General features: G+C 43.6%; 1 protein-coding gene across 3 annotated transcripts; it reads right to left on the bottom strand.

Moving 5' to 3' along the window:
- Window positions 1-1,067: 1,067 nt before the first annotated feature.
- Window positions 1,068-19,005, bottom strand: mdm4 (MDM4 regulator of p53). Of its 3 annotated transcripts, none has more exons than XM_055869572.1 (11): window positions 18,575-19,005; window positions 17,958-18,051; window positions 15,931-16,005; window positions 15,706-15,839; window positions 15,534-15,583; window positions 14,939-15,003; window positions 13,410-13,509; window positions 13,173-13,333; window positions 12,865-13,059; window positions 6,056-6,124; window positions 1,068-5,901 (listed from the first exon to the last, which is right to left on the bottom strand). In XM_055869572.1, exons 2-11 carry the CDS (start codon window positions 18,033-18,035, stop codon window positions 5,332-5,334), a joined length of 1,497 nt encoding a protein of 498 aa, XP_055725547.1. In that variant the 5' UTR covers window positions 18,036-18,051; window positions 18,575-19,005; the 3' UTR covers window positions 1,068-5,331. The 3 variants fall into 3 exon arrangements, with proteins under 3 accessions (XP_055725547.1, XP_055725549.1, XP_055725548.1); XM_055869574.1 differs by having other exon boundaries at window positions 12,865-13,044; window positions 18,575-19,003; XM_055869573.1 differs by lacking the exon at window positions 18,575-19,005 and adding an exon at window positions 18,344-18,527.
- Between the last annotated feature and the right edge of the window lie 240 nt (window positions 19,006-19,245).

The following is a 19,245-nucleotide window of genomic DNA, read 5'->3' as shown; positions in this document are numbered from 1 at the left end:
GACAACTCCATTGTGTCCTCCTCCCAGAGCGCTAAGAACCTTGGCGTGATCCTGGACAACACCCTGTCGTTCTCAACTAACATCAAGGCGGTGGCCCGTTCCTGTAGGTTCATGCTCTACAACATCCGCAGAGTACGACCCTGCCTCACACAGGAAGCGGCGCAGGTCCTAATCCAGGCACTTGTCATCTCCCGTCTGGATTACTGCAACTCGCTGTTGGCTGGGCTCCCTGCCTGTGCCATTAAACCCCTACAACTCATCCAGAACGCCGCAGCCCGTCTGGTGTTCAACCTTCCCAAGTTCTCTCACGTCACCCCGCTCCTCCGCTCTCTCCACTGGCTTCCAGTTGAAGCTCGCATCCGCTACAAGACCATGGTGCTTGCCTACGGAGCTGTGAGGGGAACGGCACCTCAGTACCTTCAGGCTCTGATCAGGCCCTACACCCAAACAAGGGCACTGCGTTCATCCACCTCTGGCCTGCTCGCCTCCCTACCACTGAGGAAGTACAGTTCCCGCTCAGCCCAGTCAAAACTGTTCGCTGCTCTGGCACCCCAATGGTGGAACAAACTCCCTCACGACGCCAGGACAGCGGAGTCAATCACCACCTTCCGGAGACACCTGAAACCCCACCTCTTCAAGGAATACCTAGGATAGGATAAAGCAATCCTTCTGACCCCCCCCTTAAAAGATTTAGATGCACTATTGTAAAGTGGCTGTTCCACTGGATGCCATAAGGTGAATGCACCAATTTGTAAGTCGCTCTGGATAAGAGCGTCTGCTAAATGACTTAAATGTAAATGTAAAATGTTGCACAGACAGACAGGGAGAGGGGGGGGGGGGCTGTCATGAAGGAGAGAGTACAGGACAGCTGGACTGTCATACAAGGACTTATTATTCAGCCTCAAAGAACTCCACATACAGCAGATACTGTACATCAACAGGTTTATTGTGTGCATGCACATGTCAGCGCAAGAGAATTATCCAATGATAATGTGAGTCATACTGTACTCCTACCAGCAAACTGTAATAAATAACAGACATGCCAAAATAACAGTAGGCCTACACAATTAGTTGTACTTGTTACTTTATTCATAATACAGCACTACAAACAGATTTAGAATGAGCAGAACTAACATTCCAATTCAAAGCAATGTTCCATGACATGAGGCCATATTGGATGTACCATGTTCTTCTGGAATGTTCTGTTGCATTCATGCTCATCACATCTTTTCGAATTTGGTGCCTTTCTCAGTTTTCAACAACCACAACAATGACACATTCTGATGTGCCTCCATGTTAGATAGTAGGTAGAGCTCTGTGGCATGAATAGGGCAATACAAGGGGATCAAAGCAGGGTTCCTTTACAATATAGCAGATCTAATATAGCTTTAATACACATTGCTAGTATAATTCTCTAACCAGCACAGTGCTGGGTTTAGTCTCACACTAATCAGCCATACTCTATGCAGATTATAACATGTTTAATACTATACAGCTGCAACGTGCGAGAGCTCTTGGACTGAGAACCACTGCTATCGAGCACCACCTGGAGGCAGAGGGGATAAGTACAAGTAAAGAGCTGAACAGTGGTGGAAGGCAAGGCCATCATTCCCTTCAGTCAGGCAGAGCACAGCTAGGACAAGGAATAAAGAGCTCTCTGTACAAGTGCATGTTAATGTTTCAGAGTAGACCTGAGTGTCTGTTACAAGCAGTAGAGAGACGGGAGAGGACAGGTCACTTTGTTACAGGTCACCTGCCTGCAGCCTGCCATTCAGGACCTTCACAAAAGCATAACAGAAAACAGCATTGTACACACAGGAACAATACATCTTCAAGCAAATAATTGCAGAACTAATATCAATTGAAACCCAAAACAATTTCCATAACATACAAACAAGCAAAAACCAATCATTACGTTTGGCAGTGAAACGCTTCCCTTAAACAAAACTCAACAAGCACACTCAAATGCACCATCATCGGGAAAACCCCACACACGTCTTTTTCTACCTTAGAGTGATAGAGGACACACTATTGGCCTCCAGAAACAAAGAGCTTGAGTATTACTATGAGTATAGCATTACTGTGCATTTCCACCTGTGCAGTTTGCATCTAGAAATAGAAGACAAAGCAAAAAAATAATAATCTTTACCATCTATATAGCTTTATTCACACCTTAAGATCTTGTCATTTTATATTTTACCTTTAGTCCTCCCTTTAAAAAGGGACGATCTGCAGTTGCTACAGCCATTTGGCAGTAGCAAAATATATATAGTAATGATTTTTGAAGACCAACTTAAATGCCTCATTAGCTTAGTTTGTTTAACTGTTGTACCCCAAAAAGAAAATTGATTTACTTTATTTAAACAAGCACTGTATCGCCTCAAAACATTGTTAAAACTATTATTTTGATATCATAGATGGTCAGGCCTTAACAGCCATAGCTCTGTATATGAGCGGATACATTTCTCCAGCCCCATCCCTCAGTTATTGACAGAAACAGCGCGGGGAAAACACTTTGTTATTGTTTCAACTGCAATTGCCGCTTTAATGTTTTATTTCTTCTAATTATCAAGGGGCAAACTTAGCGCAGGTGATAAGGCTTAGCAGGCCTGTATTCTGTGTAGTGGTGTACAACTCCATACTTACTGTCCCAACACTCATTAATCTGATTTAAAATGTAGGATATTGGAAGAGGTTAACAAAAATCATAAAATAAAACATATTTGGAGAGGAATTAAAGGATCACAAATATTACTAATATCAAGCACAACACCTCCTAAAACAGGAAAATAATGAATCAAAGGTATAAAGAAATTGCCAAGTTCAAAATTGCCAAGTTCACTGCACTAAAATGGAGAAATTCAAGAGAGCAGAACTAGAATTTAAGAAAATTGGCAATTGTGAATATTTTAGTATTCATATTTAAGACTAAAAAGTAAATACTGGTCTGGAAAGGAAAAATGGCAGCCCTTGCACGTAGAAACACTACATGACCAAAAGTATGTGGACACCTGCTCGTTGAACATCTCATTCCAGAATCACGGGCATTAATATGGAGTTGGTCCCCCCTTCGCTGCTCAAACAGCTTCCACTCTTCTGGGAAGGATTTCCACTAGATGTTAGAACATTGCTGTGGGGACTTGCTTCCATTCAGCCACAAGAGCATTAGTGAGGTTGGGCACTGATGTTGGGCGATTAGGCCTTGCTCGCAGTCGGGGTTCCAATTCATCTCAAAGCTGTTCGATGGGGTTGAGGTCAGGGCTCTGTGCAGGCCAGTCAAGTTCTTCACACCGATCTCGACAAACCATTTCTGTATGGACCTCGCTCCATGCACGGTGCATTGTTATGCTAAAACAGCAAAGGGCCTTCGTCAAAATGTTGGAAGCACAGAATCATCTAGAATGTCATTGGAGCATTAAGATCTCTAAAGGGCCTAGACACAACCATAAAAAAAACAGTCCCAGACCATTATTCCTCCTCCACAAAACTTCACAGTAGGCACTACACATTCTGGCAGGTAGTGTTCTCCTGGCATCCGCTGAATCCAGATTAGTCCGTTGGACTACCAGATGGTGAAGCATGATTCATCACGCCAGAGAACGCATTTCCACTGCTCCAGAGTCCAATGGCGGCGAGCTTTACACCACTCCACCCGATGCTTGGCATTGCACATGGTGATCTTAGGCTTGTGTGCAGCTGCTCGGCCATGGAAACCCATTTCATGAAGCTCCAGACAAACAGTTTTTGTGTTGACGTTGCTTCCAGAGGCAGTTTGGAACTTAGTAGTGTGTGTTACAACCAAGGACAAACATTTTTTTTATAGCAATCGGCGGTCCCATTCTGTGAGCTTGTGTGGCCTTCCACTTCACAGCTGAGCCGTTGTTGCTCCTAGATGTTCTCACTTCACAATAACAGCACTTACAGTTGATCGGGGCAGCGCTAGCAGGGCAGACATTTTACAAACTGACTAGTTGTAAAGGTGGCATCTTATGAAGGTGCCACGTTGAAAGTCAGAGCTCATCTGTAAGGCCATTCTACTGCCAATGTTTGTCTATGGAGATTGCATGTCGGAGTGCTCGATGACATACACCTTTTAGCAACGGATGTGGCTGAAATAACTGAATCCACTCATTTGAAGGGGTGTCCACATACACTATATATACCAAAGTATTTCCTTATTGAGATGGGCTAATTTACAACAACTCTACATTGAGGGCTATAGATGTGACTCTTCAACTATATTACAGACTGGTTATTATCGTTAATATTAACTACTTTTTACTAACTAGACTTTGAAAAGAGAGGCAAAAGTTCTGTGGAGTACATTCACTTGCATTACAAGGACAGGGACAGTAACACAACAAAGTACAAGGACAGTACAAGGACAGTAAGACAACAAACCATTCTGATCAGCGCTGCAGGGTAAAGACTTCTCCCTGGGGGTATGTATACTATTGAAAAACGATGACAAGGGTATCCAAAGGAGATGTTTCTTATTGACTTATCTTGAAAATAGGCCTTGCAACCAAAATGGTCAATAAATCAGCAAAAACGTAGAGTATGTATCGAAAATCTCCTTTTGATCCCCCTTGTCTTCGTTTTCAAGAGCACACAAAAAAAACGCTGCAGAGAAATTATTAAAGAAAAACAAAAGGACTAAACAGGAGAGGAGGACCACCAAAGCACTGCGGCTCCATGAATATACATGGCAATGAGAATTCATACCTGTTCTCACTGGAGGAGAAGTAGTCAGCCAGTGTGTAGCTAGCTTACCATCATCTTAACTGAGGGAGAGAAGACCGGTCTTTAAGGGATAAAATATAGCGTATGGCAGCAAACACGTCAGCAGCCTGACAACCGGCAGAAAGCTTTTTCTGGACACCTACAACAGTGGCCAATAGGAAACAAATGTCAACAGGTCTTCCGTCGGGAACAAAAACTTAAGTCTCACATATCGTTGTCGTCAAAGTTAGCTGCAATGACAGCTGCGTTTTCATATGTACAATGCTGCTTGGCCCTCAAATAAATAAATACCTATGATGTTACATTGAGTAGCAAATGACTTTCATGAAATGTGGCACAGAGATAACTATATAGTTGGATACTTCAAGAAACACATTGCTGGATTTGTACCTTTCATTACTAGCGCCATTGATCAGAGGCAGTGTGATACAAGCAATACAAGGTAACAGAGAGCAAAAGGGAACATGCTCTTTTAAGTGCTATACTCCGTGTCTCTCTGGGGCGTATGAGTGGCTTTTGATGCAAGGGATTGTGTCTTGTTCCAATTTTAAATAACCTTGTACATTACATCTGTGTGTTCCAATCCTCTCAGGCTATGAATGTCTTTATAACCTTCTGTATAATCTGTCCACAACCGGGACATGGAGCGTGGAACTTGTGCAGCTTCCTGGCGCAGGAGAAGCAGGTTAGCAGGTGAGCCGTGCGGCCGTGTATAATACTCCCGTTACGCGGACGCATCCGACACAGCTTACAGGGCTCCAACAGCGCCTCGGGCCTAACCTCTACTTCCATCCCCAGGCTTTCCTGACTCTCTCCCCCAGAGAGCTGCTCCTCCCTGGGAAGGCCTCGCGGCCTAGGACCCTTGCCCTTCCCTGGAACCCCGGGGGGCAGCAGGCGGTCAGGGGTGGAGTGTGAGGGCAGGATGACGGGGTCAGACACGGTCCTGAGGCAGTCTGGGACATCGATGCCTGTGTCGCTTTCCTCCTCATCGTCGTCTCGCGGGGCCAGAGTACTGCATGCTGGGATGTCGGGGACGGAAAGTGAGTGGACCAACCGTGGGACGTCTTTGTACCAGTTCTTGCGTAGAGCCCAGCAGCGTACGCAGTAGCGCTGGAGAGGAGAGTTGTACTTCCTGCACTCTGTACACTGCCATGCATCCTGAGAGAGTTAGAGAATGTGTTAGACAAGAGGTAGCTATAAGGAACTATCAGTGTCATGTGAGACAGAGGCAGAGACAGTCAGATAGAGGGAGACAAAGTCGAGCGAAAGAGAGATCGAGACAAAAAGATGGAAAACAGAGATGGAGACGGACCTGTGTAGAGATCTCTATATCCGTATCATCACTCAGACACTGAGAGTCCTCATCTGGCTCCTCCTGCATCTGAGGAGAGAAGAGACACTCAGTCACATAAACTACGTTTCCATACAGTTTTTATGAGAGTAAAGACATACCGTATTAAAAAAAAACAGCTGTGTTTGGTTAAATTATATAAACGCCAACAGATCATTTATACGTTTGGCATGGTGGGAACTTTTTGTTTCTAAAATTAATTAATGCTAGAAATGGCGGTGGAAATGCCTTTATGCGCAAATATCGTAATAACCATCCTATGGAAGTAAAGTCACGTGATCTGGTGTGTGGTCCTCCCTAGGGCTGTGGCCGTCATGACATTTTGTCAGCCAGTGATTGTCAAGCAAGTAACTGTCGGTCTCACGGTAATAGACTGTTAACATAAAAACATTTAGCATCTCCTGGCTTACACACAAGCCACTGACACAGACCTTTGGAACAACTACATTTTAAAAAGTCTAATAAATCCATGAAATATAGCCTACACCTTCCCAATAAATCCATTATTTATTTTAGACAGGTCTAAAGAAGCATGATATGAAGAAAATGTAGTCTATATCAGAAGAACAGAATAGCATATTCTGAGTTGTCCTTATGTTAAGTCCTGATATGGCTATGCCATATGGCTGTGGGCAAACACTAGTTCATTTAGCAGACAAGATTTGCTTAGAATTCCGTGGCATTATTTTGTAGTATGAAGAATACAATTGAACAAAGCTGAATAAAATAGAAAGGATATTTTCTCCAAAGGATTTGTGGGAGTGCTCACATGTGGCTATTCTGTGTTAAGCGGTTAAAGAAATAGGTATTCCTATATGCTTAATTTAGAGTTATTAATGTAACTTTAGTTGTGATACAAACGTTGGGCTATATGTTTGGATTTTTAATACATTGTAAGGCTGCATGATGCGACTAATGATGATTTGAAAAAAAGTATCTTGAAAAAGCATGAGCTCTGCTTTGTTTTTCGCGCAGGCTGTACACACATCAGTTACAATTTGACAAGCACTTGATAATGCCAAGAATTTCACGGTGGCATCCCCTTTGTGTGGCTGTAATGCACCCTAAACAAATCAATGCCTTTGGCGGCCAGTGGCCGTTGTGCCCTTCTGCCTGAGTGCTGTGCGCTCCGAAACTCCATCTCACTCACATGGCTCTCCATCACGTGATCAGGTCTTTCTCACAGGCTACAAGTGAAGACAGACACATCGGGGACGCAACTGCACACGTCCTTATCCAATTCCGAGGTGGATATTGGAAGAACTGTCCACATTTACTTTTCGTCAGCCCTACAAGATGAGTAGGCCTAACGTACAGCAAAAGCACTAGCCTATGTCAATCTACTATCCCCCATAGTACAAAAGCCGACTTATTCTATTCTGTGCGAGAAATAAATATTCCAAACAGTCTGGGACAGTTGTGGGATGTGATAGATCCCAAATTAATACAACAATTATCATCAAAAAACATTTTCTACGCAATGTGGCTGAAGAAATAGATCAGAACTTTAAGCTTAAAATGTTGAGAAACTATCAGGCTATTTCTTCACATTATAAGCACAGCAATGCGCACATGGTAGTAGACTATAAGTGCGAATGTTCCATTAGCGGGAAAACACCCTTATCAAAAGTGATCACAAATTAAAATATGCATGTAATGCTTTTGTTATAAAGGTGCATTTTTATGGTGAAAATGATCTTCCCCAAACTTGAAAACGCACACACTGCGTATGTATGCCAGTTAGGCTCTACACCCCTTGTAAAGCGGATTAATGTGATAACTTCTTAAAATGTATTTGGCCACTTTAGTTGTGATTCAAAACTTATACCAAAATATACAGGCTTATGGGCTAGGGTACATGAGGTGTGCAACTATAATTTGACAAAGTCACAAACAAAAGGCATTGTTTCTTATGCTGGGCATCATTCACAAGTGATAATATATAACTCACAAGTGATAGGCTGATATTGTCACCCATCAGACTATTCTTGATTTAATCTCGTCTTTACATATAGTAAATAATGTGTGAAATTTGTTTTGATCTAGAAGAACCATTATCATGCACCTGTCTTGAAACAGGGGCAGCGGGGAAAAAACTAAACACGTAATCTATGCACTGAAATAGCGAATGGAGGACACTTTTCACATGGTTCATTTTCATGCCAGCCAGGTAGGCTATACTCCTATTGTAAATAAAAGCAATGTGCTTAATATTAGGAAAGTTGAGAAATAAATATAGTATGCATAGCCTATAGAAAGCTGGTGGGATCATCTTTTTAGTTAAGGCCACCACTCTGTTTTCTAGCACAATTGCATAGCCTATAGAAATGTGACACAACATGAGCTCTCATGAAGTGTTGGATTCGATTTTTGATGACATTTGCATTGATTTCAGAGTGATTAGGGGGACAATAGTGCCGAGTACCAGGCAGTTAGCAAGTTTGGTAGGCTACTAATGACCAGCAGCAGCATCAGAGCTTGGAGAAGCCTAATTACCGTGACTAAACTGTCACATGGAATTTGACTGCCTTCATGACTGCCGGTGTGGCGGTAATACAGTCACGCAACAGCCCTAGTCCTCCCACTACATCTTGGGAAACCAAGGCAGTTTAATAGGCTGCAGATTAAATAAGTTATGAACTTCACAGGGTGGTGAAAGTGCACAGTGATGAGCTTCATGTCTCTTTCCAATAAATATTGAGGGTCTTATTCTGGTGACATGATGATCGATGCCTGACTGCTGCTTGACAAACAAATATTCTTTGCGTTATCCATAATACTCTCGTCATAAAGATAAGCCTACCCGCACTGTCATCAAAAAGAAAGGAGGACCAAGGCACTCTTCATATAATTAATTAAAATGCCTTTATTAGTATGGCATGTTCAATAGAAACAAAGTTTTAAAACCAAAACCCGCACTGTATCTGGGAACTGTTGGCTAGAGCGCACATGCCAATACAACAGTAGGAACATTTAGTTAAGTAAAAAGTTCAATAAAATAAATACATTTGCTATTTAACGCAACAGTTTGTGACAAAACTATCAGTAGAGTTGAAAATGCGATGGAAACTTTTGATTTTTATTTGGTAAATGAAAACTTGAAAAGAAAGTACATTGTGTGCACTACGTCATCACGTACTGCATATTTTCTTTATGAATATTTGAGTGGAAATCTGTCGCTAATCGGATGGAAATTGACCTAAACCCCAAAAACATGGGTAGATGGCAGCATCAGCGCAAAACTGTTGGTGCAAACCACCGCAAGGTGACAGGGAATATGGTCAAATTCAAACAGTACAGTTTTGCCCTCCCTAAGGCAATCACAGGCAAAATGTCAGTAGAGACAACGTGGAAACACAATTCAACGGTTCAGACACGAGACGTAGAGTACAGTTCCCGTCAAAAGTTTGGACACGCCTACTCATTCAAGCGTTTTTCTTTATTTTTACTATTTTCTTCATTGTAGAATAATAGTGAAGACATCAAAACTATGAAATAACACATATGGAATCATGTAATAAGCAACAATAACAAAGTTAAACAAATCAAAATATATTTGAGATTTTTCAAAGTAGCCACCCTTTGTCTTATGACAGCTTCACACACTTGGCATTCTCTCAACCAGCTTCATGAGGTAGTCACCTGAAATGCATTTCAATTAACAATTGTGCCTTGTAAAAAGAGAATTTGTGGAATTTCTTTCCTTTTCAATGTGTTTGAGCCAATTAGATGTGGTGTGACAAGGTAGGGGTGGTATACAGAAGATAGCCCTATTTGGTAAAAGACCAAGTCCATATTGTGGCAAGAACATCTCAAATAAGCAAAGAGAAACGACAGTTATGATGAAATTGGCTCTCATAAGGACCGCCACAGGAAAAGAAGACCCAAAGGTACCTCTGCTGCCGAGGATAAGTTCAGTAGAGTTACCAGCCTCAGACATCTGTAATTAACTACATCTCAGATTGCAGCCCAAATAAATGCTTTGCAGAGTTCAAGTAACAGACACATCAATTGTTAGAGGAGATTGCATGAATCAGGCCTTCATGGTCAAATTGCTGCAAAGAAACCACAACTAAAGGTCACCAATATGAAGAAGAAACTTGCCAGGGCCAAGAAACACGAGCAATGGACATTAGACCAGTGGAAATCTGTCCTTTGGTCTGATGAGTCCAAATTTGAGACGAAGAGTAAGTGAACAGACGATCGCCGCATGTGTGGTTCCCACCGTGAAGCATGGAGGTAGTGGTGTGATGGTGCTTTGCTGGTGACACTGATTTATTTAGAATTCAAGGCACACTTAACCAGTATGGCTACCACAGCATTCTCCAGCAATACGCCATTCCATCTGGTTTGCACTTAGTTTTAGATTTATTTAACTAGGCAAGTCAGTTAAGAACAAATTCTTATTTACAATGACGGCCTACCCCGGCCAAACCATAACAACGCTGGTCCAATTGTGCACCGCCCTATGGGACTCCCAATCATGGCCGGTTGTGATACAGCCTGGAATCGAACCAGGGTTTGTAGTGACGCCTCTAGCACTGAGATGCCATGCCTTAGTCCCACTACTCCCAAGCGGCGCAGCAGTCTATCATCTGTTTTTCAACAGGACAATGACCCAAACACCTTCAGGCGGTGTAAGGGCTATTTGACCAAGAAAGAGAATGATGGAGTGCTGCATCAGATGACCTGGCCTCCACAATCACCCGACCTCAACCCAATTGGGATGGTTTGGGATGAGTTGGACCGCAGACTGAAGGAAAAGCAGCCAACACGTGCTCAGCATGTGTCAACTCCTTCAAGACTATTGGAAAAACATTTAAGGTGATTACCTCATGAAGCTGGTTGAGAGAATGCCAAAAGTGTGCAAAGCTGTCAAGGCAAAAGGTGGCTACTTTGAAGAATCTCAAATATATTTGGATTTGTTTAACACTTTTGGTTACTACATGATTCTATATGTTATTTCCTAGTTTTGAGGTCTTCACTATTATTCTACAATGTAGAAAAAATTAAGGAAAAACCTTAACACTTTAGGTGTCCAAACTTTTGACTGGTACTGTATGTGGCAGGGACTCCAGACAATCATGGGTTACAAAGGGAAAACCAGCCATGTCACAGACACCGACATCTTGCTCCCGGACAAGCTAAACACCTTCTTTGCCAGCTTTGAGGATAACACAGTGCCACCAAAGCGGACTGCTTTCCAGGACTGTGGGCTCTAGTTCTCCGTAGCCGACGTGAGTAAGACATTTAATCGTGTTAACCAACGTAAGGCTGCCGGCCCAGACGGGATCCCTAGCCGCGTCCTCAGAGCACGCGCAGACCAGCTGGCTGGAGTGTTTACGGACATATTCAATCTCTTCCTATCCCAGTCTGCTGTCCCCACTTGCTTCATGATGTCCACCATTGCTCCTGTACCCAATAAAAGCAAAGATAACTGCCATCTGGACAAGATGAATACCTATGTAAGAACGCTGTTCATTGATTACAGCTCAGCCTTCAACACCATAGTACCCTCCAAGCTCATCATTAAGCTTGGGGCCCTGGGTCTGAACCCCGCCCTGTGCAACTGGGTTCTGGACTTTGAGGGGCCGCCCCCAGGTGGTGAAGGTAGAAAACAACACCACTACGCTAATCCTCAACACAGGGGCCCCATAAGAGTGCGTGCTCAGCCCCCTCCTGTACTCCCTGTTCACCCATGACTGTGTGGCCAAGCACGCCTCCAACTCAATCATCATGTTTGCAGTAGTAGGCCTGATTACCAACAATGATGAGACCAGCCTACAGGGAGGAAGTGAGGGCCCTGTAGGAGTGGTGCTGATCGTGGACTTCAGTAGACAGCAGAGGGAGCACGTGCCAATCCACGGGACCGCAGTGGAGAAGGTGAAAAGCTTAAAGTTCCACGGCGTACATATCACTGACAATCTGAAATGGTCCACCCACACAGACAGTGTGGTGAAGGTGCAACAGCACCTCTAACCTCAGGAGGCTGAAGAAATTCAGTTTGGCCGCGAAGACCCTCAAACTTTTGCAGATACACCATTGAGAGGATTCTGTCGGGCTGCATCTCCACCTGGTACAGCAACTGCACCGCCCACAAACGCAGGGCTCTCCAGAGGGTGGTGCAGTCTGCCCAACTTATCACCGGGGGCACACTGTCTGCCCTCCAAGACACCTACAGCACCCGATGTCACAGGAAGGCCAAAAAGATCATCAATGACATTCACCCCGGTATCATCCAGAAGGCGAGGTTAGTACAGGTGCATCAAATCTGGGACAGAGAGACTGAAAAATAGCGTCCATCTCAAGGCCATCAGACTTAAATAGGCATCACTAGCCGGCTCCCACCCAGTACCCTGCACAGAACTTAGTCACTAGCTGGTTACCACTCAGTCACTCAAACCTGCACCTTAGAGGCTGCTGCCCTATGTACATAGACATGGAATCACTGGTCACTTTAATAAGGTAGCATACTGTTTTACTAATTTCATGTGTATATATTGTACTCTAGTCAATGCCACTCATACATTGATCATCCTAATATTTCTATATTCCAATCTTTTAGATTCTGTGTAATGTTAGATATTACTGCACTGAGCTAGGAACACAAGCATTACGCTACACCCGCAATAACATCTGCTAAATAGGTGTATGCATAGGTGCAACCTAGCTATAGTCTGAAATAATACTCCATAGTACAAGAGCTATAAAGAAAACATATAATTGTTTATGTACCACTCAACATAGAAACTACAGGAGAACAGTCCTACCTCCTTATCAGCCTTCTCCTCTTTTCCTCCTCCCTCATCTTCAGGTGGTGGCTCTCCTTCTCCTCCACTCCCTTCTTCCAGCACGGCCTCCTTCATTTCCACGCTCACCTGTTCACTTCCCCCCTCCGTCAGGAACCACAGGTCGTCCGTCGTGTCCGACACGATCGCTGTGTCCTCATCCTGCGCAGGAGACAGCTGATCCCTCAGTCAGGATGTGTGTGATCTGATCACTGTATGACTATGCTCCCTGAGTTTATCCCCTTGACAAGCAAATAAACTGACTATAGTAAACAGCATATTCTTCTTACTTGATTAGTGTGGATGTCCGTAGAGCCGTTGCTTCTGCGACTGTAGTTGTTACGCAGATTACCCAGAAACCACCAGGGCAGCCCTGAGAGGTCCCACTCGTCTAGTGTGACCTCGAGCTTGGGCCGTTTGCAGGCCGACTGGGGCAAGCCATCTAAAGAGTCTGAGGGAGAGGCCACAGGGGGGGGTTGGGACTCAAATAATATAGCAGTTATATATAGCCATGTGAGTGAGTTTACCTTCGTCAGGCTCCCGGGGTCTTCTCTGAGACGGGGTCTGCATGGGGAGGGCCTCGTCACTGGCCACAACCAGGCCCGCCTTGGCCACGCCCCCACACACCTGCACAAGTAGGAGGGGAGGAGGAGAGCCAATCAGATAACAGAGCAGAAACTGGGCACTTGGCGAAACCACAGCTCCTTCACAGCACGGCCTAGGGAGGGTGGGGGGCAGGTCAGTGGAATAGGTCCATGGGTACTGGGGCAATGGAGGGCCACATAAGGACAGACAGGGCAACAGAACCACACACATTCGGAGAAAGGTTGAAAATGAAAGGAGACAAGAGAGTGACTGACTACAATCTGCCTAAATTAATCTGTAATCCTACATGCTTGGTGTTTGTGTGTGCATAAACCAGACAAGCATTAGTATGGACACACCACACCGCAGATGCAGCGTTCAATCTTCCATGATCACACACAAGTTGGAATACTATTCAACACGATGCCGTGATTAGATGACAAGTGACTACATCTTTAAATTGGTCTGCATGCATTTCTTGACGAAGAGGAACCAGTCCTCCCATATTATCTTTATTTTTGTTATTTTTCAAATTGCAATACACAAAGACTGAGGGAATTTACATTTTTAATATCAGTCAATGATTTCTGCATGCCTCTTCTCAACAAAAGTTGTAGTCACAGATAATTAAACCCATTGATCACTATTCATATGATCAACATTCATTCATTAATTCTTCTCTAGTCATATCTCACTGTAAACTCCCATATGCACTATTGGCCTAGAGGCAACTAATGCTAAGTGGAAACAAGAGGTGTTGGGGTAAGAAACTATTGCGGTGTTGGTGAAGGGCAGTTTGGGTGTTAGGGAGAAGGGGAAGTGGGGTTTGTTGTTTCGGTGGAAGAGAGAGGTGGCAGATATTGCATGGAGGGGCAAGTTTGGGGAAGGGCCAGGTGTGGGGCGGGTAGAGAGAGGAAGGGGTAGATGGGGGAGTGGGTGTTTGAAACGAGACTGGATCAGGAGCTGTGTTCCTCCAGCAGGTTTGGGGCAGAGAAGAGAACTCTGAGACAGACAGAGACAGTGACTCTGCCCCCCATGCTCTGAGTGGTGCTGGTGGGTCCGGCAGTGTTATATGTTGGAACTCCACCAGGCCAGGCCAGAGATGGGGATGTACAGAGACGGTGCCACTCTGTACACATAAACACCTGCGAAGACAGTGGCCCTCCCCTCCCCTCACAACACACAAGCTACTGGCTCAATAAACTTGGGAAAATCAACCAACTGCTCTACATTTTCAATGCAACTAATAATTTTAAAATCAGTTGATTGTATTCCAACTTTGATAATGGTGATAAAGACCACAAAATCAGTTGGCCAGAACAATTGATATCTCAACTATGAAGCTGCGCGCATGGCTCATTACATTTTGAAGAGACTGACAGATTGAGCTACCCTGGGGGGGGGGTTGTGTGTGGTGAGGTGGTGGGCTTGAGGGTCCCTGTTTCTCCTGAGCACCATGCTTCAGCTTTACCTGACCGCGGTCCTCCACTCCGCCCTCTACACACTCACGGCCCACAGAAAGACTCTCTGCAGCGTCTGTGTTTCAGAATGAGATACAGTAACACACAAAACACACCCTGCCCTTTAATTAACACACTCCGCACACACACACACACACACACTCCCTATAACACTATAGGTACACTGTAGCTCTGGTTTCTTCGAAGAATTCTGCAGGGCAAATGAGGAGTTAAACACCTCCACATCAAGAGAGATCCAGTTCTACAGTTTACACATGCACACCTTTCACCTCCAACCAGCAAGACTGAGCTTATAGATTAGAAGGCGATACAAAGAGAGACTGATTCTTCACTGGTTGGTAAAACCATCATTCTTAAAGCTTCAACATTCATTAAGACCCTATACGTAGATGATTTGACTGTACACGTGAGGAAAAAGAGAAAATATGTATATTGATTTCGTATCAACAATCATCCCACACTCAATCCAGACAAAGCAGCATTGCATTAGTCTTTCACCTGTTTCCGGCAGGATCATATTCAAATGCATCAAATTGTATTTTTAAAATGGAAATCTCACAAGCAACTGAGGCATCGATCACTTACCTGAACAATTCAGCACAACTAAATACTTCTTCAGCATCTCGTAGACTGGACTGCAAAATAGGACACATGTCGACTTGAACTTAAGTGTTAAGTATACAGCATAAGCGTATTATATACAGTGTAAGAATAATGTGTACTGAGCACGAGCCTGTGGGTGTGCGAGTGCGCTCACCTGGGGTTTTTGACGGAGAAGCTCTCGACTTCCAGCAGCTCTCCCAGTGGGTCGTCCTGACAGTGCACTATGTGCTGCCTCTGTTTATCATACAACTGCTTCCCCATGATGTACTGGCCCAGGTAGTGCATCACCTGACACACACAGTTTGTGAACATACGTTTTAATAAGTGCAATATAGCTTTATCTTATAGGGCTGTTACCATGCCAACTGTGTCCACTCACCTCCTTGAGGGTAAAGATGTCCTCCTGGGCTCCAGCCACACGCAGAATCTGCAGGAGAGGGGCTTTAGGCTGCACCTGCCACAGACAGAACCTGCATTAGCCTTAGCAGAACCAGATACATTCTCTGTACAAAGGTTGTGGTTAATGTTGTTGAGACTTAGGTCAACATCAGTGGAAGCTCCCTCAGAGGGGAGGACCATCCTCAGTGAATTTCATAAAATTGTTGATCCTTTTTAGACAAAACTATACTAAATATATTCACATCAGCAAATAATGTAGGGTAGCGCCATGGTGTAGCCGGAGGACAGCTAGCTTCCGTCCACCTCTGGGTACACTGACTTCAATACAAAACCTAAGAGGCTCATGGTTCTCCCCCCCTTCCGTAGACTTACACAGTACTGGAACGAATTGCAAAAATCACTGAAGCTGGAGACTTAAATCTCCCTCACCAACTTTAAGCATCAGCTGTCAGAGCAGCTTACAGATCATTGCACCTGTACATAGCCCATCTGTAATTAGCCCACCCAACTCCCTCATCCCCATGTTATTTATTTATTTTTCTTTGCACCCCAGTATCTCTACTTGCACATTCATCTTCTGCACATCTATCACTCCAGTGTTTAATTGCTAAATTGTAATTATTTCACCACTATGGCCTATTTATTGCCTTATCGCCCTAATCTTACTACATTTGCACACACTGTATATAGACTTTTCTATTGTGTTATTGACTGTACGTTTGTTTATCCCATGTGTAACTGTGTTGTTTGTGTCGCACTGCTTTGCTCTATCTTGGCCAGGTCGCAGTTGTAAATGAGAACTTGTTCTCAACTGGCCTACCTGGTTAAATAAAGGTTAAATAAAAAAAATTAAAAACTGAAAGAATAAGCTACAGGTAGCTAATACTGCAGTGCATAAAATATGGTGAGTAGTGGACTCAAAGAGAGAGAAAGATAATAGTTTAACAGTTTTGGAGATGCCAGAGAGAGAGATGCATATGTATGTTGTTTGCTTGAACACAAGGAGAGATAGACAGAGGTGATGGTGAAAGATGGATGAGCTGGGAAAGGGGGATACCTAGTCAGTTGCACAACTGAATGCATTCAACAGAAATGTATATTTCGTCATTTTTTCTCTCTCTCACAGCTTGCAAATGCAGCTAGCTAGCTTAGCCTACTCAAACAGAGGGATGCTATGTTAGCTAGTTGGGTATGCCTACCCAACAACACTGGAACTCTTCCAAGTCAAGGTAAGGATTTACAATTTAATTGCCACCGGTACCCGACTGTGTAACTGCTAACTGGTTATAACCGCTAACTGACTGTACACTAACGTTACTGCATGATTGTAGGGGGTTTAACGCGTTAGTTCTATTAGCTATGTTGACTATGACGGTACATTAGCAAATAATGGTGACAACGATGTAGGCTGTGTGTAGCGGTTATGATATGGTTTGGCTTGGATAGGTTTTTCGCCTGGTCACATACAGCTGATGTGTTGTCCATTGAAGTCCACAAGCCAAGGGAAAGGGTGAGAGCAGGAGAGCGCATAGATGCGGAGGAATACAACGTGGCTGCTATGAAAGTGAACTGGGTTTACGTGTGATAAGGCATGTATTCATTCCGCTGATTTTGCTGTAAAACGTTTCTTAAACAGAGGCAAACGAAACGAAAATAAACATACCTGGATGTGTCCAATATAAACTCTCGTTTGCAACGGTTGGACTAATGACTACACCCTAGATCAGCTAGATCCAAGAGTGTGCAAGGTGGTATTGAATATGCCACTGTCGGTCACCTCAAATTTCTCTCGACCAGTGTGCACATTTGTTGTAAACGTTAATTCAAAGGCCAGGTTGTAACAACTTCATGACTGGTATAGGGAAAATGTGAGTATCATGTAGTAGCCTAAACCTATGGATGTTACATTGAACTGGGTGAATGGAATATGAGCGACAGTCATCCAATACGCTGTAATAGAAATACGACCATGCTCATGAGAATAAACATCTGTGTAAATAAACTCACCTGACTCCCATCACCAGGTAATATGTTGCATGCTGAGGTTGATGCTGTGTACTGCTGGGGTGACGGTAACGAGGTCATATTCAAAAGACAAAATCTGCAGGGGGGAAAAAACGCAAGAATTTATGTTAACGTTAGCTATTCATTTCATACACAACCCACTGTATCTTCTATTTAGGTTCAATCTACATTTGGGGGAAAGAAACACGTTGATCGCTAGTTAGTTAAAGCTAGCAACTGCATGTCTTCAAGCTGTCCATTGGCCTTGGCTAACTTACTTAGCTAACTAGCCTCTTGAACACAACTTATTGAGCCCGCAGCCTGTAGTCAGCTAACGTTAGCTAAACAAACAATATAGCATTCTATGAGTAGTTAGCGAGCTAACTTACTAGATAGCTAACGTTAGATAACATTGTGAGACCATATACTCGTTGGTCGCTTCCGCGCAACATATATTAACTGATAGCTATCTTTCCAACACTTGAAATAAAAATTGGATGGCATTCTGCATTTAATTTTAAACGACGTCAATTGGATAGCTAGTTAGCCATAGGAAATGCTAGATAGCAAAGTGGTCCAGTTTAACTTGGCTAGGGAGCAAACGGACAACTGAAACTCACCTCAATATATCGGCATTACTGCAACATTCTCTAGCAAGCTACATTCTTGCAAACTGGCCTTCGTACCCGACAAATACTAAAGTGTGTAATGAAAAATATAGCAATTTAACAAAGCATAGCCAAATCGTGTGCTACCTTGTAGCCAGCTCTTCAACTGTTAGCACAACTTAGAAAATTCAAATTCAGTATGGTGCACTGCACAACTTCCGGTACAATTGTCGCCATCTTCACTTTTCTGGCTGGTAGCTATAGTTTATTTTATAAAATAGCTAGCTGTGGTTGTATGTTAGCTATATCCACAAAGATTTGCCCACGTCTACCTACTAGTTACCTGTTTTTGCGTAAACTTTAGCTTTCCTTACTATTTTGGGGGTATAGGGCTTGCTCACCTAAAGGCTATGCCTAAGGTAACGCTTTGAAATCCGTACCATGCATGACATTCTGATGGAACACAGAATATCACTCTTGCTCAATAGCCACCAGCCAACAGATTGTAGTTTCACTGTTTCCACACATACTTTTTTGGTTCATATAAAGTGTAAAATGTAGCTATTATTTGTACGTTTTATGTGGACCACAGGAAGAGTAGCTGCTGTATGTGCAGTAGGTAATGGGGATCCCAATAAACTAAACCTGATGCGCGAGTTCCTTTGAAAGGTGATTGTAAAGGA

This window comes from Salvelinus fontinalis, chromosome 18 (assembly GCF_029448725.1).
Source record: "Salvelinus fontinalis isolate EN_2023a chromosome 18, ASM2944872v1, whole genome shotgun sequence".
Taxonomy (NCBI): Eukaryota; Metazoa; Chordata; class Actinopteri; order Salmoniformes; family Salmonidae; genus Salvelinus; species Salvelinus fontinalis.
This window is presented reverse-complemented; position numbering and strand designations above follow the sequence as displayed.